This window comes from Anolis sagrei, chromosome 5 (genome assembly GCF_037176765.1).
Source record: "Anolis sagrei isolate rAnoSag1 chromosome 5, rAnoSag1.mat, whole genome shotgun sequence".
Lineage (NCBI taxonomy): Eukaryota > Metazoa > Chordata > Lepidosauria > Squamata > Dactyloidae > Anolis > Anolis sagrei.
In genome coordinates, this window is record NC_090025.1 from 137,472,085 (window position 1) to 137,497,901 (window position 25,817).

Below are 25,817 nucleotides of genomic sequence, written 5' to 3' on the forward strand. Positions count from 1 at the left end.
GAACAGAATAGCAGAAAAGAAAAGGTGTGCTTTAAATTTACCCTCTATTGTTTTGCATCTATCATTGTCTTGTATGATGCATGTTTGTATTAAATTAAGGTTGAATTTTAGATGCCTTTGTGTATTGTGTGCCTTCATTATGATGCATATTTTGATTTTGTCATCTTTATGTTTATTTCTGTGACAGTCAGCTTGCTGGTGGTGGGTGCAATTCTGCTATAAACATGATTGCTTTTCTTTCAAAACAGGGTTGTAATGATGTCGTATTGAATGACATATAAAAAATGAGACTGGCTATAGCTGATGTTTAAATTTCTTTTTGATCTTTTTTTTAAAAAAAATAAGAACTCTTTATTCATCTCTCTACCTTTTTGATCAAGCACATTTAGACTTGTATTTTAAAAACACCTTGGAGAGCACTCCAAAAGCCAGGAATTTCTTCTAATCTCCGTACAGTCTAAAATAGAGTGGGGACAATACTAAATCTTATTGAAACGCATGTAGTTCTCTCACAACAACTATTTCTTTAAAAGAAAAAAATCTATAAGGTAGAGGAATGTGAAGCGGGGAGGTGTTAAGAGACAAAGAGTGTTACTCTTTTCCATAAACTTTGCCCTCTCTTTCCAAAACTGAATTACCTTCCTTATATATGTTTCCACACTCAGTGTTGCAGGGGAACATTGAAAGGGGAAATGAATTCAAGAATGGAAGAAAGGTAGAATGAAAGTATGTACATTATGGGCACATCCAGACAGCCCCTTTAATGTGGGAGTTGCCACAATAAAAAGGGGGCTGTCCAGATGACATACTGGACAAATCTGAATTAATTTGCTACAAACCAGGAAAACCATGATTTGTGGCAAATTAATTTGTTAGTCTTCTTGGACAGTAGTACCACAGTTTTCCGGGCTAAATGAGCCCGGAAAACTGTGAGAACACCAACCCCTCCCCAAAAGCCCCCAAAGCACTGTAAAAAACAGAAGAACTTACCTGACCTTCATTAGAGGGCTGCCGGAGCTCTCCTGGCACATATAAACGACGCACCAGGAGAAAGCCCCCCTCCTTTTCCTGGGGCATCATTTGTATGCCCCAGGAGAGCTCCGCCAGCCCTCTAATGGAGGCCAGGTAAGTTTTTTTACAGTGCTTTTGGGGGCTTTTGGGGAGGGGTTAGAGGGTCCGGGTGTTCTCCCAGAAGGTTCCAGGAGAACATCTGGACATTCATTCCAGAAAGCACACACTTTCTGGGGAGTGTGTGGATAGGGGCCCAGGAATATCTGCATTTTTAAAACATAGATGCTCCTGGGATAAGGGGCTGTGTAGAAGCACCCAAAGTCTGTGTAATCTGAGTAGCATTGCAGTCAATTAAGTAAGTCCTTCCTCCTTTCCATTTTTGTGCTACATGTTGTCCTTTCTGCAGTCTGCTTTTTAATGCAATATTAGCCATTTTGGTTTGTTTGGGTTTTTTGCAAAAACCCGTTTTGATTTAACACTGCATTGATAAAATATTTTATCATGGTATTGTTCAGGGTACTGATCCAGGAAGCTAAGTATGGTTAGCCCTGCTAAATACTTAGGTGGGAATCTGCCGGTGAAGATCAAGTGCTGGAGGCTGTATTTTAGAGAAAGAAACGGGCTAAACTACCTCTGAGAACTTTTTGCCTAAGAAAATCCTATGAAATTCATAGGGTCACCATAAGTCAGCAGTGACATGAAGACATGCACAGACACATGGGAAAGGTCAGCAAATACCAAGTCTCTCCTTACTAATCTTCAGTGATAAAAGAGAAATCTCTTTAACTGTGAGCTTCAGATCCCTCTCATGTTCTGTGCAATAGCTGAACAGACATTGTGGAAGTATCTGCTGGCTGGGAGACTTCTTACCTGCTGCTTGAAACTGACAATCTGAAAATTTTTAAGGCCACTTACAGCCCTGTGTTTCCTAGCTTAAATATCCAAAATGGACAAAGGGCTACATCATATCTATCATTTTGGGAGATTGCTATTTGAAGATGGATGATAAAGGTCCACTAGCCAGAATATCACTTGAAAAGAAGTCATAGGGCCTTTCCACACAACCATATAACCTAGAATATCAAGGCAGATGATCCACAATATCTGCTTTGAACGGGGTTAGCTGATGAGCTGACCATCGCTCCATTGCCATGGACTGACCACCACCTGATCAGGTTTAGACTTATTGCACTTTTCCACCTCCGCAGGGGTGGTGGACCAACTAAAATGGTCCACCCCAGGAGACTTATGAATCCAAATGGATTCCTGATGGCTCTTGGGGATTTTCCCGCCTCCTCAGTAAACGACCCTATCGACAGGGTCGCTTACTGAGACAGGGAGATGACCAGGGCTATCGACATGATCACTCCAGAATGCCACCTCTCGAGTAACTGAGCTAAACCAGCTCCTTGGTTTACTGAGGAGGTGGTAGTGATGAAGTGAAAAAAGAGGAGGCTAGAGTGTGTGTGGCACCGGAAGCATAGCAGGTCAGCCCGAGCATGTCTGGGTTCCTTTTTAGGGACCTATGACGCGACAATAATGACCACACAGAAAACATCTATTACGGCCGATATTGCATCCTCCAAGAACCGTCCAGCTGAACTGTTGTCAGAGGACTATCAAATCCGGCTCAAAGCAAGATCCCTGACAACTCGGCAGATCACTGTGAAGCATTTGCTCGGTTCTTCACAGATAAAGTCGCTCTGATCCATTCCAACTTCGACACCACTTTATCAGCAGTCTCTGAGGATGCGACACAAGCATCTGCTTGTCTGGTTTTAATGGATTCGTTTCAGTTAGTTCAGCTCGAGGACATGGACAAGATCCTTGGAGAGGCAAGGCCTACCACATGCATCCTAGACCCCTGCCCATCCTGGCTGTTAAGAGGGGGTTTGGCAGAGTGGATTAAGGTGGTAGTTAATGCCTCCTTAGAGGAGGGCAAGATTCCAGCCAGCCTAAAACAGGCTGTTATAAAAAAAACCCTGTTGAAAAAACCATCACTGGACCCCACTCAATTAGTCAACTATCTGCCTGTTTCCAATCTTCCCTACTTGGGCAAAGACATGTAACATGTGGTGGCTTCGCAACTCCAGGAGTTCTTGGTAGACATCGATTATCTAGATCTGGCACATTCTGGCTTTAGGCCAGGGCATGGTACACTCCCCCTGAAGATGCAGGTTTGCAGCTTGGGAGTGATCCTGGATTCATCGCTGAGCCTGGAACCCCAGGTTTCAGCAGTGGCCAGGGGAGCTTTTGCAGTTAAATCTTGGGGACCAGCTGCGCCCGTACCTTGGGACGTCTGAGCTGGCTACGATCGTCCACGCTCTGGTCACATCCTGAATAGATTACTGCAATGCACTCTATGTGTGGCTACCTTTTAAGACGGTTCAGAAACTGCAATTAGTCCAACGGGTGGCAGCCAGATTACTAACAGGAGCTACATACAGGAAGCACACCAACCCCCTGCTGTGTAAGTTCCACTGGCTGCCTGTCCACTTCCAAGCTCAATTCAATGTGCTGGTTTTGACCTATAAAGCTCTATACAGTTCTAGCCCAGCTTACTTGTCTGAACGCATCTGCCTCTATGTCCCACCTTGTAACTTAAGATCATCCAGAGTGGCCCTGCTTTTACTCCCACCAACATCGCAAACGCAGCTGGTGGGGACGAGAGACAGGGCCTTCTCGGCAGTGGCCCCCTCCTGTGGAACGCGCTTCCAGATGAGATACGATCAACCCCATCCCTCCTGGCTTTCAGGAAGAATTGAAAATTGTGGTTGTGGGACCAGGCTTTCAGTCAGCAGATATAAATCAGCACTTTAGTGGAAATGGACTGGAAAGGTGATTTACATGAGGATACGATTTTATTGGTAATAAAGGCTTTTACACTGTTTAATTAATGGCTTATGTATTTTATGTATTTCAATGGTTTAATGGTTTTGTTTTAATGGTTATTGTATTTAATTGTTCATATGTAACAGCATCAAATTACTGCCAATGTAAGCTGTCCTGAGTCCCCTTTTGGGGGTGGAGAAGAGACAGGATATAAATTCCAGAAATAAATAAATAATCTGAGACCACATTGCCATATAATCTAGTTCAATGTGGATTTTGTACAGTTGTGTGGAAGGGGCCATACTGCACATGTACTTATTTATTCCCTTGGATACTTTGAAAATTCATGACTCTATACAGTCAGTGAAAAGGAATAGTCCCTTCACATCAGCACAAATTCATCACCTGATGACCAGTTTTCTGGTGATTAACCCTTCTTTACTCGGTTCAGCTAATCTTTGGATGACAAATAGGCAATCCAAATCTTACTGCTTTGGTAGAACCTCACATAATTTGTATTCCATTGCTATTGTTTTTGAGAGTCCAAGGCCATGGAGGCTTGCAAGCTAGGGCTTTGGGGAAAGTTGCTACTGTTGATTACGAAGCTAACTGATAGAATAGAGAAGGGGCCAGGAGGGGTCTGTGTCATCAGTTGGGAGCCCTTCCTCCAGTACCAACTGCTGCTCTGGGTCAGAGTGAAGAGAGAGGGGACCAGGAGGACAGTTCCACCTTGTCTCCAGTGCTATGCTAATAATATAATATAATTTATATTTATATAGTATTTATAATATTATAATGTAATACAATATAATAATAATAATAATACAATATTACAATTATATATTTTATATTACATGTAATATTAGTAATAATGTTACAATATAATGGTATAGGACAATATAGTAATATATAATACTGATATTGTGCTATGCTAATAATATACTATATTGTACGTATATATATCTTGTAAGCCGCTCTGAGCCCCCTTCAGGGTGAGAAGGGTGGCATATAAATGCCGCAAATAAATAAATAAATAAATAACTGGAATGCATATCTTGCCAGTTTTGCTCCTTTCTCTTTGAAGGTTTTGTGTACCATTTGAAAGAATTACAAAAGATTTCCTGCAGGGCTGGGGAACTTTTCTTTGCCAGATAGATGAATTCAAATTTGGGAAAGATCTCAAGGGTTTCATTCCAGCAATGAATGAAGGCAAGGGGCTGTCAAAAGAAAAATGGGAGTGACTAGCTGCTTTACCAACAAAATGTTCGTAAGCATAGAACATTCCTTTGCATATCTATTCAAGAGTAAGCCCTACTACAACATCTTCTGGGGCTACAAATTAGAGCTCAGTTCTATGGAGTTCCCCAGACTGCAAAACAGAGTTCAGCTCTGTTCAGCAGCTTCCAAAAGGCTCAATAAACCCTATTGTTTCTTATTGAAACAATCACTTCTCTCCCTTTGCTGTCTATTTTGGCTGTTTTGTTGAAGAATCTGAACATGCAGATGTCCTTGAACATACAAATGCCCTTGAAATGAAATCTTCAGAATAAATTAAATTACTTCATTGATTTAAAATGTTTTCAGCACATCATAATTTCTCTATAAAACAATCACAATACAATTAAATTGCTGCAGGATATCAATGGATGGATATATTGTTGCCATTCTATTGATAAAGGCTCAACAAGACATTGGGGATGTCTGCGATCAGCTATGATTCACTGGTCATCAGGTAATGCTGACAGACAGGAAGTTGGAACAGATTGAAAACAATGACCGTTTACAGGAAACAATCCATAGAAAAGCAAATGGGTGGAAACCCATATAAATCCCAAGAACATCAGAAGGATCAACATGAAGTACATTCAAATGGTTCACTACTCTTGATGCAAATGGAAATTTATTGTGCCAGAGTCATACTACTCATTATATTAAAGACATGCTAGAAAGCATTGCGGATGTAAATCTTCTTTTTTCATTCTCACATGCAAGACTCTCTCTTCCTATGAGAATACAAGGCTAACTGTGCACTTTTTGTACTCCAGCACTTAGTCTGGTAACATTTATTTGTGCAAAAATACACATAATGTTGTTTAAATCTGTGCCAGAAGTATGTTGCAAAATTAGCAACATTTCCGCACAGAAAATAGTCTTTTTTCCCCTTCAAAATTCACCAATTCATCTACATAAAAACTATATGTGGTTTTTCTGCATGGAAACCAACCTATTTTCATGCTTTACAAAAGTGTATCAATTTACACAGCATCCTGAAGAAACAGATATCTAGGTTCTCCTTGTGCAATTTCCATGTGCACACTAGGTGATGTGCCAGATCTGTTTTATCCATACACATCCCAAAAAGACCAGCCGACAAACCAAAACAAATGACCCATCATCTGAATCTTGTTGGCCAGTTCCAACTAGAATAAACTCACGAATGTGTTAAGAATGAGTCAGCATGTGGGTAAGACTGATATTGACATTATCCAAGTATATTTGTTACATACGTAAGCAAGAGATTAATTATATCATTAACAATATGGAGCATGTATTAGTTTTCCTGTATATCATGGGGAACCTCTGGGCTTCTAGAGTTTCTAATATGGAATCCTCAAGTAGCATAGACATAAGTAAGGGCTAATGGGAGTCGTACCTGGAAAAAAAATAGAGGTCCAGTGTTTCTCATCTATTTTATTTATGTTTGGTTTGAAAAGACATATGTTCTCTTGACATATTGCACATGTTTTCCTTCTCAGCTCAGTAAAATGTCAATAGTCAGTAGCAACAGTAGTTCAGTGACCAAATCTGGGGTATTGGATGAAAGACTGAACTATGACATATCATAGTTCTGATATGTATTGTCATAGAACTATGACCATACATATCAGAGTAACATCATCACCCACTTAACTATGCAACACGTGTACTGTATACATTAATTTATAAGTCAACTTTATGTATTGAGTCAAGGGAAAATTTGGAGACCAAATAATGGATTATGTTATATCCCATGGATAAGTTGAGCATCATTCTGGAACAGGGGAAAGCATCAATGCCATCACAGAGGACCAGCACTACTGGCCATTGTTGCCATTTTCAAACCCATGTATTCAAAAAGGCCAGCAGTGGTTCCATGATATAGAGAGTAAAGGGGATGGTTGCTTTTTAAGGTTGTTTCAGTGTGGACTAAGCTCTTACCTTTTGCCACTCTAGAGAAGGGGATGGGTTTTTTTTTATAACAGTTAAGGTACAATACTCACACTCACCCAGTTTTGGGGCTGGGTTGAATTTTTGGCTAAAATTTCTAGACTTATAAATGAGTATTTAGAATAGATATAGTAACAGCCAAAGCACACTCTTAGTTAGTGTGAAACAGAATAATAAAAACAGAAAGTTAAGAGCCACCAAGAAGTAAAACCAAGGTTAATACAGTGTGTCTGCATTTCTATAGCCCCTAACAGAAAATTCAGCATTTCTGTAGCCTCCAACAGAAAATCTCATAGCAAAGTCAGCTTTGCTTGGGTAAAGTAGTAGAAGTTTCAGACATTAGGTGCCGGGCATCTCTCACACCCTTCTGGTCCTTGCAAGCCCTTTGCCTTTTCTACTTCCTTGTAAGAGTCTGCTTTTCACAACCTGTCTTTTCTCCTCTACTCCCATAGACTAGTTTTTGTATTCAGAATTTGAAACCCTTCTCAGTATGGGAAAATTATTCAGATCAGAGTGAAAAGATAATCGAATCAGCTTCTGTACATGGAATAAGAGGAAGCACCATCTTGTCCTTTGCACAAAAAAAGAAGACATATTGAACAAGCCCCATCGTTTGGCATTATATAATGGCTTGACCAATCTCCCCAAATATTATCTAGGATATCAACAACAAACCTTAATTGCTGTGACATTTGTATATGAATAGAAAAAGACTGGTCAGGTGCAGAGGGGATGTGATTTTAAAAGTGTTTTTTTTTCTTTCCTTTGTGTTGTCAATGAACCTCTTTTACCTCTAGCCACAGTTCTGCTTGCACACCAGTTCTGTGGCCAGGTGCTTGCTTGCTAAATTATCTGTCCATGAACTGACAGTTTAATTATGGTAGCAAGGACTATTACTGGAAATGAAAAGAATCAATTTCTGATTATCGTTTGTAATGAAGCTCAGCAGGGGCCCATTTCTTTCCCTTTCCCTCCTTTTTAGCAATTGTTGAAATCTTGTGCTGTTAATTCTGTGCCATCAGCTGCTACAAAAGGTTTGTACATTAATAATCTGTGATGCACGCAAAGTTGCTCTTGGGTCACTATCAAAGAAGAAGAATGCCCCTGTTTGGCTAGATGGATAACAATAGCTTATACTAGATGAAATTAAAATAAATGCTGTAAGAACTGAATTTGTAATTGCTAAATTTCTCTTGGGTGACCCTGGGATTTGGATCCTTAATGGATCAACATGTGCTTATCATTCCCAACACTATTACTTACAGATTAGGCAGTACAATTCAGAACATGGGAGGGAAAAATGAACAGACTAAATCAAGTTGAAAGTGATGCCTGAAGCAGACATGTTGAATCAATAGAACTCAGCAACTGATTCAGTGGTTGTTGTGACTAGCAACTGGACTTAGAGCTATTGATAAGGTAATTCCTAGGATAAAGACATTCACTGAAGAAAACTTCTACATTTACTGCAGCTAGGTGCAAGCCACTTAAAGCATGCTTGTAAGGTTGGATGACTATATTGTCTGCAGAGGGAAAAAACAATTTGAACTTCCTTAGGTGAATTTTTTTCTAGAATCCAAGGCCTAATTTCAGTGGTTCTGTTTGTATTAATTACCCTACACACATGTACACATATACTACATCTCATATTCTTAGGGAGACCAAAAAGCCCTCCCTAGAGGTCTGTGAGTGCTTCTAGGGGAAGATGGGATAGGATACTTCCTTTCTGTGTACTTCTTTAAATTGAGCCTAAGATCAGTTGAGTCCCTTTAGATCAGTGGATTCCAACCTTTGGCCCTCCCAGTGTTTGGGGCTTCACTTCCCACAAATCCTAACAGCTAGTAAACTGTCTGGGATTTCTGGGAGTTGACGTCCAAAACACCTGGAGGACCAAAAGTTGGGAACCACTGCATAGTGTTGATCCTTATAGTTTGGTGAAGGGTTTTTTTTTGTTTTGGGTTTGTTTGTTTTTTGCAGATAAGAGAAAAAAGCATGGAAGGGACCATATCTCAATGACAGAGTCCATGGTTTGAATACAGAAAGTTCTATGCCCAATATTTAACATCTCCAATGCCTCAAGGCTTCACTACCAAAAACTTCATTAGATCCTTGTGCATCATTACATGATCTAGTACTATGCTTCTGCCGTAACTACAATATTAGTACTAGCAGAATTACTTTGTTGGCTGTTGACCCTGCTGCTACCTCCCCAGGTGTTTTGGGCCACAGATTTTATAAGTCCTAACTAGCAAGTCCAATTGTTAGGGATTATGGTAGTTGTAGTCACTAGATTGCATACCCTTGATGAGATATATCTAGATACTTCTGTGGTTTGGGGAATCTTGACACAGTGATTACTTGACAAAAACTCCTACTACTGGGCATGCAACATGTGTTTGTATTCTGGAAGGTATTTTTGAAGCTGTTTCCATAAAGAGGAAAAGAGCTCTAAATATTTTAACTGCCTATTTTATTTTAAATTGAAAAATACTGCTTATGTGTGGTTTTTTGTTCTTCTTTCCCACCAGGACTGGGAATTTCCACACTTTATGGGTGATGTTGATGTAAATCTTCCTGGCTTGCCAGCTGCGCACTTTCAATTTAGATTGCCCTATTTCAAAAGGATTTTTAAGGAAGAGTATCACATACACATAACAGGTATGTAATATTCCTTGGCATCTCCTTCTTGATTTTAAGTTGGGATGCTGGGTGTGGGGATAATATTGCAACATCTTACAGTTTAGAAGCCAACTACTCAATCTGCATAACATGGGATATCTTCCAAGAATATGGCTTGACAATAGTAAAAATCTATATGGACTGTACTATTTTGTATTGTTGGTAGAAAGCAAGGTAAATCTACATGACATCTAGACAAGAGTCATTCCAGTTTTCTATCCGGTCTAAGGATTTGGTGTATATATCGATGGAGGAGCTTGTGGGAGTTGTTTCATCATACATTTCCACCACTCTGAAATGACACAATATAAATATAAATTGATCCTACCAACCCAATCTGCTTTGCGTAGATCAGGCTATCCAATTTCCACTATAACTTCTGTATGTTTCTAATTGCATTGCCTCTGAAACCTCCCATTTGTAGTCCGTTTGAAAAGGCTTCCTAAAACTTAGCACTGTTCTTCATCTATAGCCAGCATGAAAGACATAGTGGTTCTGACACATATTGCAACCTCTAAATAATGTGTGGTAAGCAGGAGAATATCTGGACACTCTGAAAATAATAAAATGTGAAAACTGATCATCTCAAACACAAATCAGTGGGAAACTTAGGAGACATAACCCACTTTTAATTGCTCATAAGTACCCATGTATTCAACATTATTCACACTTGACTTAGGGATTCCATCTCTCCCTCCTCTCATGTTTTCTCTCCTCCCTCTCTGCCCCCCCCCCACCCAGAATTTTCTGATTTTTAACAGGTAAATATCAAGAAATGTACCCATATTTTTCCATGATCTCTACAATTACAGTACTTCAATTCTACTTTAACTGCTATGATCCCATTCTATGGAATCTTGGGATTTGTAGTTTGGTGTGTTTACTTCGAATTCTCTTCCAGAGAGCTTTGATTCATCATTAGCAAACTACACACATGCAAATCTAAAGAGTAAAGCTAGATCTAAATATTTTAACTGCAATGCTAGGAATATGGTTGGCACAAGCAGAACAGAATGTCTTTTCCATTTGCAGCTGGAAGAATGTTGCCAAAATCCATCCACTCCTTCACTTATGGGTTGAAAAGACTAATTGGTTTAAAAACCAATGAAGTTGAAAACCTGAGCCTGGCAGATACTCCCTTCTCTAAATACATAGCATTCTCCACCTAAAATGGTCTAACCATGATTCATCTTTGTGGAAAGGTATCTTACTGTGGAATGAGCGTATTCTTCCTCAGACCAAATGTGAGGGGTTGTCTGTCTACATACGAGAGTTGAATGAAAAGTAATGCCTTCACTTTCGTTACTTGGGTTTGGATGGGAATATTTTAATAAATTAAACACAGAAATTATCCTTAGAATGTGCTCTTGACATATTTATGTCAACAATGAACAAGTTTTCTGAAGCCTTCATGGAAGAAGTCGACACTCTGTTTGTGCAATCAGCGTCTCACAGTTCTCTCAGTGTCTTCATCAGAAGCATAATGATATCCCTGCAGATCTTCTTTCATTATTAGAAGAGATGGAAGTCAGACGATGCTAAATCTGGACTGTATGGAGGATGTTGTATGGTGGTGAGATCCAGTCTCTGAAGTTCTACTGTGGTGGCATGTGAAGTGTGTGGTCTGACATTGTCATGCTGCAGGAAAACATTTCCCTTTTCCTTTCGGACCCTCATTAGCCATCATTTCAAAGTTGACAGCGTTGTGATGTAACACTCTAAATTTATTGTTGTTCCACATTCATGGAAATCAACATGGATAACACCATCTGCATCCCAGAACACTGTTGCCATGAACCTAGTTCAAAAAATGTGGCCTTCATCCTGCAATTTTCCAGAAAAATCTAGATTTCCGGGTATGTGATTGGCCCTCCAAGGCAGTCAGGCATCACTGTTGTTGGGAGGGAACCTTAGTATTGGATGGAACAGGTTGGTGGGAGTGACCTGGTAATCATTCCTGCCAGGAACTAGAAATTATTTCCTAGTGAAAATTTAAAATTTCACGTTTGCCATTATGGTTGATCATTTTCAACCATGCTGGCAAATGTAGATGGCTATGTAGAAACCTGAATGAAAACTACAGCAGTTGAAACAGTATTATTGAACAAAAAAGCAAAGCGAATTAAGCATTTTGTGGCCAAAGCAGCAGTCAAAAGGAAATAGGAGGGAACTGTGGCAATATTGACTTTTTGGACATTAAGGAAATACTATTGAGAAGAAGATAAATGATTATGGCAGTTGGGTTGTGCTGTTTTTTATTTCCATTCTAGTGCTTGTGTAATTTAATTGGTGAATGAACACATGAATAGGAAATGTAGAATGAATATATATATATATATATATATATATATATATATATATATATCTTCCAGCTCCGAATTAATAAATTCTATTTATTAGATTTGCTAGATAAATCAGTCGATTTGAATGCATGTCACACCGTTAAAGTTGCAACAGCCTGCTGTAGCTCAGCTCTGTGCCATTTGTAAGAGAATCATAAAGGGCATCGAGTCAGCATGAGAAACTCCCTTTGGGTGAGCTTTGCCTGGCCCATCTGTTCTTAAATCAATGCTCGGGTTTTGAGCTCTGTTTATAAACTCTGGAACTTTTTAAACCGCCTGTCTTCTTTGCAAACTCACAGTGATTTGTCCATCCAGGCCTCAAAGTTGAGGGGGGACAAGGGAAGGGAAGTTCCCAAAAATGTTTCAGATGGCAGTGTGTTGGGTTGTTTGAAAAATTAATCTGTATTTCCATGAAGGGCCCATTGATGTTTTTCAGTCCACTTCATGCAAAATTCATTACATAGCTGTACTTTCAGACTATGAATAGATCACAGCATTTGGCAATGAGAAGTAGGCAGCATTTAGTGGATTAAAAGAAAAGGAAGGAAATGTAGTGAAACACTGACAGCAACACAATCCGTCAGTAGCCTCTTTGATGTTGTGTTTCTCCCCCTCTACCACTACCATTTTGACCTTGCTGGCTAAAGGATTCTTGAAGATGTAATCCCAATACATAATTTCTTCATCGATTTGTTTTTTTTGCAAAAACTGAAATGGCCACTCATGGTGCAGATGGATTAGCTTTTGGGCTTTGTACATCACAAAAAGCCATATAAAGGCCCCAAACAATGGATTTTAGAGACCTTTTTGGAGGACAATTTCCACTATCACCTTGGCACTGCCAGTAATTTCTGTTCTCTTGTTTGAAATGGTTTTCAGAGCATTAAATGGAAAATTAGCATGCAGATCAATAACCAGACCACTCTGTTAACTCATTCATCTCCAGCATTAAACTGTGTTAGATAATAATTGCTTGGCCTAGTTTGCCAGACATCTTCCCCTTAGACCAGTGGTTCTCAACCTGTGGGTCCCCAGATGTTTTGGCCTTCAACTCCCAGAAATCCTAACAACTGGTAAACTGACTGGGATTTCTGGGAGTTGTAGGCCAAAACATCTGGAGACCCACAGGTTGAGAACCACTGCCTTAGACTTACCAATGAACTGACACAAACCCATGATATTTCATCTATGTTTTGAAGTATGATGCAGAGTTCATTTCATCCTGGGCACTGCAACTCCTAGGTTCCTGATTCAGGAACAAATCCATTAATCTAATACTTACTTATTTACTTTATGTATATATGTATGTACATATGTTGTTGTTGTTGTTGTTATGTATGTATGTATGGGTATGCACTAGTTGGGTATGCACTAGTTGTTTCTGACTTAGGGTGATCTATCGTAAGGCTTTCTGAGGCTGAGAACATGTGTCACCCAGTGGGTTTACATGACCAAGTGGCTTTACCTTTTTCCTAAACTGAGAAACAAAGCAGTTTACAAAACAGAATTACAGACAGTCCTCAAGTTACAAACAAGATAGGTTATGTAGGTTTGTTCTTAAATTGAATATGTGTGTGTGTGTGTGTGTGTGTGTGTATTCACACACAATTCCATATATGTGCCAGTGTAACAGCTCTTTCTAACCATATACCTCAGTAAAGTCTCAGCATGTCTTGCCCTGTTGCCAGCAGAAAGGAATGCCTTCAAACAGGGTATTTATTCAGCATGATTATAGCTATACCCTTGGAAGCAACTTGGAAGGGGAAGCAAACATGGAAATGCTCCTTGTACAGGTGGACAAGAGTATCACATGCACATCATTTGAAATTTGAGCACATATATATTTAGTGTTAAAGAATATGGGAATAATCCTTTTGTGTAGTCTTCATACCAGTAGTTCTCAACCTGTGGGTCCCCAGGTGTTTTGGCCTACAGAAATCCCAGTTTACCAGCTGTTAGGATTTCTGGTAGTTGAAGGCCAAAATCTCTAGGGACCCACAGGTTGAGAACCACCACTTTACAGCAAGTAAAGCTTGTTGTTGAGGATTCAGTTTGGGTTCAGTCAGCCAGATGTTCTCAATAACGTTTAAGAGACTCATTCATTTCTGGCCAAGATTCCAGAGGACATTTTGAAAATTGATCAAGTTATGCTGGATTTGCTTTTCTGAAGCACATTTAGAAATCTGCTTTTTCATCTAACTGTATTGTCCAGAACAGGAATAGCCAATTTTGCCAGTTCTAAAATCCCATTTTCTGCTCTTGGAACTCTCCAAAAGCTGCATGAAGGATCAATCATGCCCTGAAAGTTGAAAACATTCAAGGAGTGGCCAGATGTCCACTTTGATTTTGAAAAAAAATGGGTTTTTTTTAGTGCTAAACAGTGTGGCAGGCATGGGGCAGGTGGTAACCTATTTAAAAAGTGAGCAAGAGAAGCATGCTCATCTCCCCCCTCCCCCTTTATATGCTGGGGGAAAGTCTGTGGGGAGATCAAGGGCCACAAAAGACTGCAGGAAACTTGGAGGGTATACATGTAAAGTTTTGGATTCACAGGAAGGCCACATCATTTTATTTTTCAATTTCTTATTTTCATTCTTATTATTTTATTTTAAAATGCACATCTTCTAAATTTCAAAATCTCTCAGAATTGTTATGGTCCTTTAGATCAAGAGGTATTCATAATAGTTATGAATCTGGGGTCTCATTTCTCCTTCAGGATTGAATGTGGGTTTCCCCACCCCTTTTTCCCCTTAGCACACAGAGTGTGATCAGTCTATGAAAAGCGCACTGCACTTGCAAATCTTCAGCTATCAGATATTTTGTACAAATTGAGCTAATAAATGTGATACCCAACTGGCCATGAATATTTAACCAGATACACTCATAAAACCAGAAATGTGATTGGAGAGAAACAACAATGCCCTTGTGGCTCTTTCCCCCTCCTATTTAAATTGTTGACCTTTTCAAATAAGCTTCATTAATGGACATCAAATCAATATATTCAGTAAGAAATCTTTCACCTCAGCCATGTGGACTATAAACAAAAAGCTCCCAGAATCCCAAAACACCAAATATGTTAGTAGTGTACTCATAATAGAGTTGATGTTCCACAGGATAAAACATCTGTTTTATTTTATCACTGACATTGTCTCCTGAATTCTATGTTCTATGCTATGTTTGCAAAACAAGGAACAGTAGGGTTGACAAGTAGCTATTTACATGTTCATGTTCTACCTAAATATCAAATGAAAATATTCTGTTGACTTCACCATGAACTTCTCTGCAAAATTAACATTTTGTCCATAATCATATATTACATAATGTATACATTTTTTGATTTATGAAAAGCTATCACACCAAAATATGAGATTTTGTTTGGGGATCTCATTCAGACTATATGAAAAGAAAAGGTTCCCAGCTCTCAAATAAGCAACATTCCTCATAATAAAGGGACGCCTGCCTATCCTATAAGGAACAAACATTCTGTCCCACAAATCAGGGATGTCCTTTTTAATAATGGAAACATGGCAATTACCCCCCACCCCCAGTTTGATATAAGGAGAACTATATTGCCCCTGGTGACGCAGTAGGTTAAATCGCTGAGCTGCTGAACTTGCTGACCAAAAGTAGTTCAAATCTGGGGAGCAGAGTGAGCTCCCACTGTTAGACCCAGCTTCTGTCAACCTAGCAGTTTGAAAACATGCAAATATGACTAGATGAGTATGACTAGATCAGCGGGAAGGTAACAGCACTCAATGTAGTCATGTCGGCCACATGACCTAGGAGGTGTCTACGAACAACCCTGGCTCTTCAGCTTAGAAATGGAGATGAGCACCACCCCCCAGAGTCAGACACAACTAGACTTAATGTCAGAAGAAACCTTTACCTTTACTTTATTATGTTGCTAAAGAATATCAGCACAAATATCTCATGGAATTACATTTCCAGATTTGACATGAATGTGTGAATCTGTAGATAATAGCAAGCCCTGTTGAGATGAGGGACATCTAGCCCAAGAATATCAAAGGCTCACACTAGAAGACCTAAAAATGCCTGAATTAGATATATTTTATGTGGGTAAATGAAAACATAGATATCAGGCCCAGAGATACGGGGAGGGGGACATATTGTAACAGTTCAGTGGGTTTCTGTCAAGACAATATTGATACCACTGCCTTTATATCCCCCATTACTGTTTCAGACTTTGGGAACATCTATCACATTTTAAACAGCATCCTGACTTTTTCAACTTACATTCCTTGGTACTTTTGAGTTCCTAATATGTGTTTTAGTCCATGTTAAATATTTTTTTGGTCTCATTTCCATTCTTTCTTTTATCTGTGTACATAGAAAGCATTTGGCGTTTGTTGCATCTGCTTAACTCATCTGGATGTCCCTTGACAGATGGCTCATTGCAAAGTTTGTGCTTTCTTTCCTAGGCAGCAGTTTATGTAAATACACAGTGTAGCCTAGTTTCCATGGTATCGGGGGAGATTTGGAGGACTTAAAAGTAAGTTTAGTTATTCGCTCTCCAACTGTTTCCTTGTTAAAATACATTTAGAGGCTAGGCTGGTTCTTTATTATCTAACCACACTCGAGGCTCATAGTCCAGATCCACATAGGTCCCTATAGTTAACATTCAGATATATGAACACTGCGAGATAAAATGCAATCACTAAATGGAAAATTAATTTAGTCTCTTTAACAAGCAGTGTGTGATTTCACCTCTTCAAGAACCATACGATTATAGGTTGTGAAGTAGCAGGAAGTCATTTGCAGTCTGATGCTACACAGATTTGCTGAGTTTAATAGCCTTCAGTCAAGCAAGTTACAAAGAACTACATCTGGGTTAGACTGAACGTTCTCAACAAAACATTTTCAGCATTACGGAGACCTGAAAAGCTAGTGTGTTTTACAAAATATTTATCTCTCTTCACTCTACAGTACCCATACTCCTGCCTACCTATTCAAGTCATGGTTTCTTATCCACACTGTGAACTGGCATTATAATGATGCCCCATAGCTGATCAGATTTGGTTATGTGACAATATAATCAAACAAAGCATTACCTCACATCTTGTAGGTGCTCGTAACATTTGTAGTTCTGGTACTCTCATGATACTAGGTGATAATAGTAGAGTAGACAGAATTGTGGCCCAGCATTATTGCTAGCGGGAGAGGAGTGGAGGAAAACAACCTACAGCATATAACAATATATGCACTATCTTTCTCAACACCAACAATTATAGAGACTGTCAAGTACAGGGTAAAGAGTATGGGAGGTATATGGCAGAATTCATTATTACCCTCTTTCCTCGAAAATAAAACCTCCCTGGCATGATTTTTTCAGGATTTTTGTAGTTGCTCGAAATATAAGTCCTACTTAAAAATTAAGCCCTAGTTACAGTTCATGATTTAAAAAAATCATTTTAAATACTGTCCAGACAGCCATACATAAGCCCTAACACATATTTTGGAGAAAAAAGGAATATAAGACCTTGTCTTACTTTTGGGGAAACAGGGTATTCAGCCATATGTTGGATTTGGGGGGGGGGGGGTTCACACAGAAAAGTTACAGGTCTTGCTAATGACACATATTATTTTGATGTCGGGGGTGGTGAATCAATTCTGCATTTTGTTCAAAATTTAAAGGTGCTGTCCAAAGTGCTGAGCCTGTTTTGGAGATAGGGTATGGCACCAGCTGACTGAACTGTACTTAAACTCAATATTTATTTTTGTAACAACTCACTAATACCTGACTAACTTTTAACTCTTTTAGTAATCTGGCATGACCCTCATATCTGCAGGACAAGTATCTGCTGTTTCATTTATCCACATCTAACAAGATATGTCATCTCTGGGCATTTTCTAAGTCCTCAAGTACTATTCTATGATATTGGTAGACTAGATTCCATCATTTCGATAGAATTCACTACAATCGATGATTTCATGTATCCACACAAAGTCCAGGAACATATCCCCTGCAGATTTATTGTTGTGCTGTTCTTTCCCAGTTCTGACTTGTAAAGAAATCTGGGATGTGAGGGTGATCTAGCTGCGACATCTTTCACCCCATTGATCGCCAGGGTTGATTTGGCTGATCTGGCTGGCTAGGTGGGTGTCCCCTTCCTCCCTCAGCGCTCCATGTGCGTCCCTCCTAAAGCTGCGTGTTCGGCAGAAGAAAGCAAAGTCCCAGATATAAAAGGAGTGTACCAAGGTCTCCAGTCTTCAGTCCTGTGTATATGATAGCCACACTCCCCTGCTAGAACCTCCAAACACAGATGATAATGCTATGATAATACTAGATCATCTGATCTAGGCAGCGTCTTTGTTCCCATAACATCTTTTATTTTCTTGTTTTCTTTCCCCATGTGAATGTGAAAGAGATCACTTGGCAGCTTTGCAAATCCTGGTAATATAGTTATGGTCTCCCAGATTAAAATTTACATAATGGAGACCAGCATGTGTGCCACATGCTGGAAATACCTGTCATATGAAACACACAGATTAAGGTTTTGGTTTTTTTGTTATTTAAAAAACAAAACAAAAGCTAGTATAAATAAACCTCTCTGCTCAAATCAGCAAATAATCTCACTAGTGAGGATCATGTGAGCAAGGAGGCTGAAGGCTACAGCTAAGGCAGAGGATGTGTGTCTGAATTCAGTCCAGGCCCTCTAGACACAGAGGTGCCTCCAGGACCCTGCAGGCAAAAATAGAAAGGTCAGAGGTAAAAACAAAGCAATCCAAGCAGAGCAGTTGTAACAGAAGTCTCCAAGGACTTCCTGTTTTGTTCATCTGTGTACAGGCTGTGTGTCTGCAAACAGGCTAGCAAAGCAGTTGACGACAGCAAAGCGCTTTCTGGTGGTACAGAAATGTCTGGTGCTTTTTGCGGTCGGGGTAACTGAGCTGAGAAAGCTGCAGGATAGAATTCTGAATGTTAGCTGTTGAAAAGAGAATATTCTCTGATAAGAAACTCCATCCCACTCTCCTGAACTACAGTGCAAGAGCTTCATAGCAGAGAATTTAGAGTTCTTGGGCAAACTAAAAATTCCAGGATTCTGTAAAACAGAGCTGTGACAACTAAATTATCAAATTGCTGCCAATGGCTTATGTAGGCAGATAAGCTGAGATGGCTTCCCAACTTGGGTCATTGGCTTTATGCCAAGAATAGGAAATGGAAGACCTGAAGGACTTCCTGCAACTTACAAGAGGTAGTAATTCCTTCTAGAATGTGCAGCCTTTGTTCTGAACAGCCCCATGGTCTGTGTACATATTTGGGTAGGGGCTTCATATGCCAGTATATCTCATTTGTGGATATCAACAATTACACTACTGGCCTAGTGTGTATCTCCATCATACAGCTATAGCATTTTGTTATCACTTTAATTTTATGTCTCTATCCTATGGATTCCTGGCATTTCTAATTGGTGAGCTACTTAGGATTAAATAACTTTAGTCCATGAGAGTGACTGTAACAGGGTTGATTCTTTACAAGTCCTAAGTACCAGCTGTAGGAGTATACAATCTAAGAAAATTAATGGTCAATGAAATCAAATCTGAAGTGATTTGACATCCTTGAATACTTCAAGATGGAGCAGGTTTGTGGAAAATAAAGCAAATCTGTTTTTTACTGCTCCAGAGGGTAGAACCTGAAACAAAAGAATAAAATTATAAGAAAGGATATTTGCAACAATAGGCTGATAGAAGGAATAACAAGTATGGACAGCCAAGGCCATGAGGGACAAGAGATACACACACCCTCACACACAAGGCAGGACAGTGGGATGCCACCACTGTATATTAAATATATTAAATGTTCCACACACAGGAATACGAACAGGTTTTTCTGAACCTTTTGAATCCTCTTTCCACATCAGCCCTCTAACACTATAGAGGCCTAACTATATCTCTTACTCCTTCTCCCTGAAGGCTTTAACTATTTTCCTCAAACAGTTATCTTTTAATAACAGTTCCCAAAACTCTTTCTTCCTTCCTTCACTTTCAAAACTCCTAACTAACTCTTTAAACACCAAACTCCCAACTAACAATTATAGCTGCCTTAACTCCTTCCTTTCCCTTTGGCTCCACCCATCTCCAGCTGCTAAGCAACTCCCTCCAATTTCAGCAGCCAATCAGACCCCATTTCCAGCTATGTAGCTGCCTGATTGCTCCATCCCCCTGCTCTCCTCAGCTTTTCCAAGCCAGGGCTGTCTACTGCCTTTACACCAACCTTGTAAAGTAGGCCAATCTGTTACAATATTCTAACTAAATTTTAAGAAGAAATTTTCAGATACTAAAAGTTGCTTGATCGGTGCAGGATCCTCTTTTATTAAAAGTTTGTGAACAGAGGTCAAATGGGCATCTTTTACTGTAGTCTAGGATCCTATAAGTAAAAAAGTATATAGATGAATAAGTTTAAAGATGTCAAAGATATAAGGATCCAACTGGATATGTAGCTAGTGGCAAAGTCAGTAACATTAAATGCCCTAAAGCCAAAAGATCCCATCTGATCTTGGAAGCTAAGTGAGGTCAGCCTTAGAGAGTACTTGGATGGTAGATTGCCAACCAAGTACACCATGTAGGCTTTATTTCAGAGGAAGGAATTGACAAAACCATCTCTGAATATTCGTGGCCTAAGAAAACCCTATGAAACCCATTGAGTCACCATATGTCAGTGACTCAAATGCACATGCACACACATAATACAAGCTGGGTGCTCAACAAAAAAAATACTGTTTGAATGCGAAGGCCCCTTCTATTAATCTGAGTTCCATAAACCTCATCTGCACTTCAGTAGGAATTTAGAACAAGTGATCAGTTAATGAGTCCTAATGAATTGATAACTTGCTATATGGCCTGTCTGACATGGCTATTCATTTTTCATAATTTGTTTTTAAAATCCTAAAAAGGCTGCTCTTTCAGAATATTGATCTGTATGTCATCTCCTAATGGTTTAATCCAGAGGTCACCTACAAATATCTGTATGAATTCAGCTATTGTACTGCCAGGCTGGCATTCTCAAATGATTTATTGCAAAGCTAAACATCATTTCAATATAGTAAAAGTTACTCAGTCACAAATCTGACTCAGAGAATTTAATTAAAGCTTCATTGTGCAAATTAATTGAAAGGGCTTCTCTTTTTATTTTTCTGAGTGACTTTCCCTGTGCTGTTTCATAACCTGTCCTTGTAAATACGACTCATTCATTGATGATATTTTCTTGTTTCCTCCCCCTCCCCTTTTTTCCCTGCTACAGGCAAATGGTTTAACTATGGAATCATATTTCTTGTTTTAATCTTGGATTTAAACATGTGGAAAAATCAAATATTTTATAAGCCACATGAATATGGACAATATATTGGTCCTGGGCAGAAGATCTATACTGTGGAAGATTCGGAAAGTTTAAAGGACCTCAACAGAACCAAACTTTCTTGGGAATGGCGATCCAACAATACTAACCCTTTGACCAACAGGACCTATGCTGAAGGAGACATGTTTCTACATAGTCGATATACTGGTGCAAGTCTAGACGTTAAATGCTTGGCCTTCATTCCATCTTTATTAGCTTTTGCTTTGTTTGGATTCTTCATTTGGTTCTTTGGACGATTCCAGAAAACCGATCAAGGCATGGAGAATCTTGACAAGTCATACACCCGCATGAAAAGGAAGTCACCCTCAGATGTAGGAATGACACGAGAGAACACACAGGTTTTAGCAGAAGAGCCATTAAGCCTAGAAGATCCACATTTGATATCTATCAAGTCAGACTTGAGTGAGATTGTATTTAACTCGTCCCTCCTAACATCGGAAAATCTTCATGCACATTTAAATGAACAACCAAGCCCACTGCAACCAACAAGGGAGAGCTCTGTACCTAAGAATAATCCATTAACCTAATGACACCCCACTTGGAAGGAATGAAAAATGAAATTATTGTGAGATTTCATTGTCGCTTTTGTTTGGTGAGTGACAGTTTACATAGTTATTAGAACAGGAAAGAGACACAACCTATACCCCAACGGTGCTCAACATGCTTTTTTCTAAGACTTTGTTTTGTATTTATATTATAATGACTTGTGCCTATTGTATTATATCAAACATTCCTTTATAGAGTGCTTCTATAAAAACTTGCAATAGTGTACTAGTTGAGTACTGGTAACAGGTATAAAATGTGGCTATGGTTGTGCCTTGGAACATGAGATCACCTAACTATAGAAGCACGTCCCAGAATTTAAAAAGGTGTTTTTATATTTCAGCTCCCAGAATCCCTAAGCCAACATGACTAGAAACCAGTATTAGTTGTGGATTTTGAGAGGTGTAGTCCAATAATAACTTTACCAACTTTGAATAGACCTTCTCTAGGAGATTTTCTTTTCAACAGAATGACTTAGAATGTGGCAAGAGCATGTTTGGTTTACTGGTTGAACAATATAAGTATCATCCTAGATCTTTTTTGTCACCTTTCTGAAAGTCTGGATAATAGAAACTGTGCAGTGGCACAATTGACTCTTTTTTGAGGAGTGAGAAGATGGAAAACAATAGAGCATCAGGTACATCATACATGGATTGATTTAGAAATTCATTAGATGGATGTGGCATCTCCATAAGAATTATGTTAATGGCCAGTATGTCTGTGAAAGGTTTTTGGTAAGCACTGGCTGAGACAGACTGACTTTAATTTACTGATCTACACTTTGACAGCTGGACTTCAAAGAAGCATGTTGATTACTTTTTAATTTTGCTGGCTCATTTCCAGACACAAATCCAAATTCATAATGCAGTAACATCAGAGTGATAATGCAGCATGGGTCACTGGTTAGGAACATGTGACTTTCTCCTCAAGTAATTGCAATTAGGTGATAATGCCTAATTATGTTTTTCATAATTAGAGATAAATTGCTACCAGATTAAAAATCCTGCCCTTCACCTTTTTAGGAGCAAAAGGTTAAAATGCAGTGCTGGTGGAGCAGTCAAACTTTTCAGCTGAAGCCTAGGCAATGCCAAAGAAGCAATAATGGGAATGCACTCCAGATTAAAGTCCACCATCTGCAGTGTTTATGATGTGAATGGTGGATTGAGGTATATCTGTATAAGATTTGTACCATGTAATTGAGAGAATGGACTCTGGGCACAGGTTATAATGAGGGGAGTGAATGCATGAAATAGAATAGCAAATAATGTGCTGTTTTGTTACATTGAGGAATTAACACTGTGTCCACTAATTTAAAAAATAAAAAATGAAAAATGGAACCAAGAAGTGGTTGCATTTGTTTTCTTCTTATCTTGAAATTTAGCTTGGTCAGCTGGTTTTTGAAAATGAGTTGCATCCTGCACTTCCCAAGCAATCAGATGCCTCAAATCACATTCAGAAAATCAAAACAATAAGGAATAATATTAAAATAAAATTTATCTAAATTAGATTTCATATGTGTTGTATAATTATAGTATTGTAAACAAGTCTTCACATATTCCTGCCAATGCGTGCTAGATTTCCTGACAATGTGCGACACACTCACCTGCCAACACTTGCTTGTTAAGACTTGTTGGCAAATTTGGCCACTGTTTTTTTTTCATGTCAGGAGTTAGTCACTTCTGGTGTGAGAGAACTTGCCATCTGCAAGGACGTTGCCCGGGGATCCCCGGATGTTTTGATGTTTCACCATTCTTATGAGAGATTTCTCTCATGTCCCCACATTGGGAGCTGGAGCTGACAGAAGGAGCTCAACCTGCTGTCCTTGGATTTGAACTTCTGCCCTGTTGGTCAGCGGTCCTGCCGGCATATGGGTTTAACCCATCATGCCACCAGGGGCTTGGCCACTGATGAATTATAACTTGCATGTTGTATGTTGATTTAGAAAATAAAGTAATCACTATGACTTTGAGGGAAGACTAAGCGAAGGAAGATAGATGCTTTTGAACTGTGGTGTTGGAGGAAAGTTCTGAGAGTGCCTTGGACAGCGAGAAGATCCAACCAGTCCATACTTCGAGAAATAAAGCCTGACTGCTCATTGGAGGGAAGAATAGTAGAGGCCAAGATGAAGTACTTTGACCACATCATGAGAAGAAAGAAAAGCTTAGAGAAGAGTATGATGCTGGGGAAAATGGAAGGAAAAAGGAAGAGGGGCCGACCAAGGGCAAGATGGATGGATGACATCCTTGAAGTGACTGGATTGACCTTGAAGGAGCTGGGGGTGGTGACGGCCAACAGGGAGCTCTGGCGTGGACTGGTCCATGAAGTCACAAAGAGTCGGAAACGACTGAACGAATGAACAACAATGACTTTGAGGAAACATGTAAAATACAATTTTTCTTCTCTTCTTTCTTCATGTGTCCACCGCATCCTTATTTTTATTCAACGCTTCCCAATTGCACCTCAGGATACTACCTCCACTCTGGGTCATTCCAGTGCCCCCCAGCCAGCTGTATGGCCCACTTTGGGAAGCACTGGTCTAGGAACTTCTGTAACCCTGGTGTTTTCACAGTAATCTCCTGATACTTGCTTATTTTGTATTGACCTGCCTGCTTTTTCAAATGGCATTCCCTTCTAAAATTAGCTTGAATAATTGAACTATATATTTATTACTTCTCTTCCAAGAGTTAAGCTTAATAAACATCCAGTAACTGATAAACCAACAGCAAGAGCCAATTTTAGTTTCTGTAGCTCTGCTGTACTTTGATACCCAAGTTGCACATATTTGCTGCAGTATACGAGCTTGAAGCTCTTCCAGAACATCTTTGCAAATGCTGATGCAATGCCAGGGTTTGTAAATGATGCATTGGTGTTGTGATAGTTATGCTCCATTCTGAGTACTTTTTCTTGGCACAGAAAGTCTGGGCATCAGGCTGTTGGAATCATAAATATTACTGGCTCTTGAAAGAAGAAAAAACATGCAGAGACATCAGGATCACAGTAATACCAAGACTATCACACTTTGCCTACAGAATATTTAATATTTTATCAAGAGAAACTTTTGATCACACTTAATTCTTATCCCTTAGAAACCCTAGCCCTCATTAGTGTTTGGTAAGTGGAAACTTGTTCAAGCTATAGAAACTAGAATGTAAATGTGAAGGAAACTGTTGTAGCCTTATTAGAACATGGAGACGGATATATTTGCCCTGATGTAAGCAATTGTATTGGCTTTTCATCTAGATGCTGTCAGGTGTATAGAATGGGGAAAGGTGCACATGTAGGTGACTGAATTCACTAGCACTCTTTCACTAGCACTCTTTCTTCTTTGCTGATCCCTAAAATGTCAAAATCCTTTGGAAAAATCACTCTCTTTTGTTAATGTGTGGGGGATTTCATTAATTTGATTAAAGTCTAAAGAGAAAATGAAAAGCTGACTTGAGCTTTTTTTGCCCACATGATTACATGACCCCATGGCAATAGTCATTAAACAACATGTCCACATTTAAATATATTCCATGACCTTACATCAAGCTAATGCTTCCAAAGCCAACATAAGATGAGTACATAAAAGTCAAGTAGTAATCAGAACATCTAGTAATCCTGAGATTTTCCAGTTATTTTCCAAAATAACAGTCAGAGACAGTCAGTCTTCTGTATAAATAAGAAGACTTCTACAACTTATCTACAGCATCTCTATACCTGGGCCATTTCTAAACCATTATTCCAAATCATTTTACTGTATTCTAAGATGGGACTTGGATCTTAGTGTATCAAAGTAACAGTTCGGGGCTTTATTTTGGTGAATTTACCCTGTCGTCTAGTCTGAACTTCAAAGT

The 25,817-nt window shown here is 39.2% G+C and overlaps 1 protein-coding gene across 1 annotated transcript in view; it reads left to right on the forward strand.

Moving 5' to 3' along the window:
• TMEM117 (transmembrane protein 117) overlaps positions 1-23,336 on the forward strand; it is a 310,319-nt gene extending 286,983 nt beyond the window's left edge. The window contains 2 exon segments of the mRNA XM_060777572.2: positions 9,579-9,708; positions 21,325-23,336. Of these exon segments, the coding sequence (XP_060633555.2) occupies positions 9,579-9,708; positions 21,325-21,965 (771 nt within the window). The 3' untranslated portion in view covers positions 21,966-23,336.
• The last annotated feature ends 2,481 nt before the right edge of the window (positions 23,337-25,817 follow it).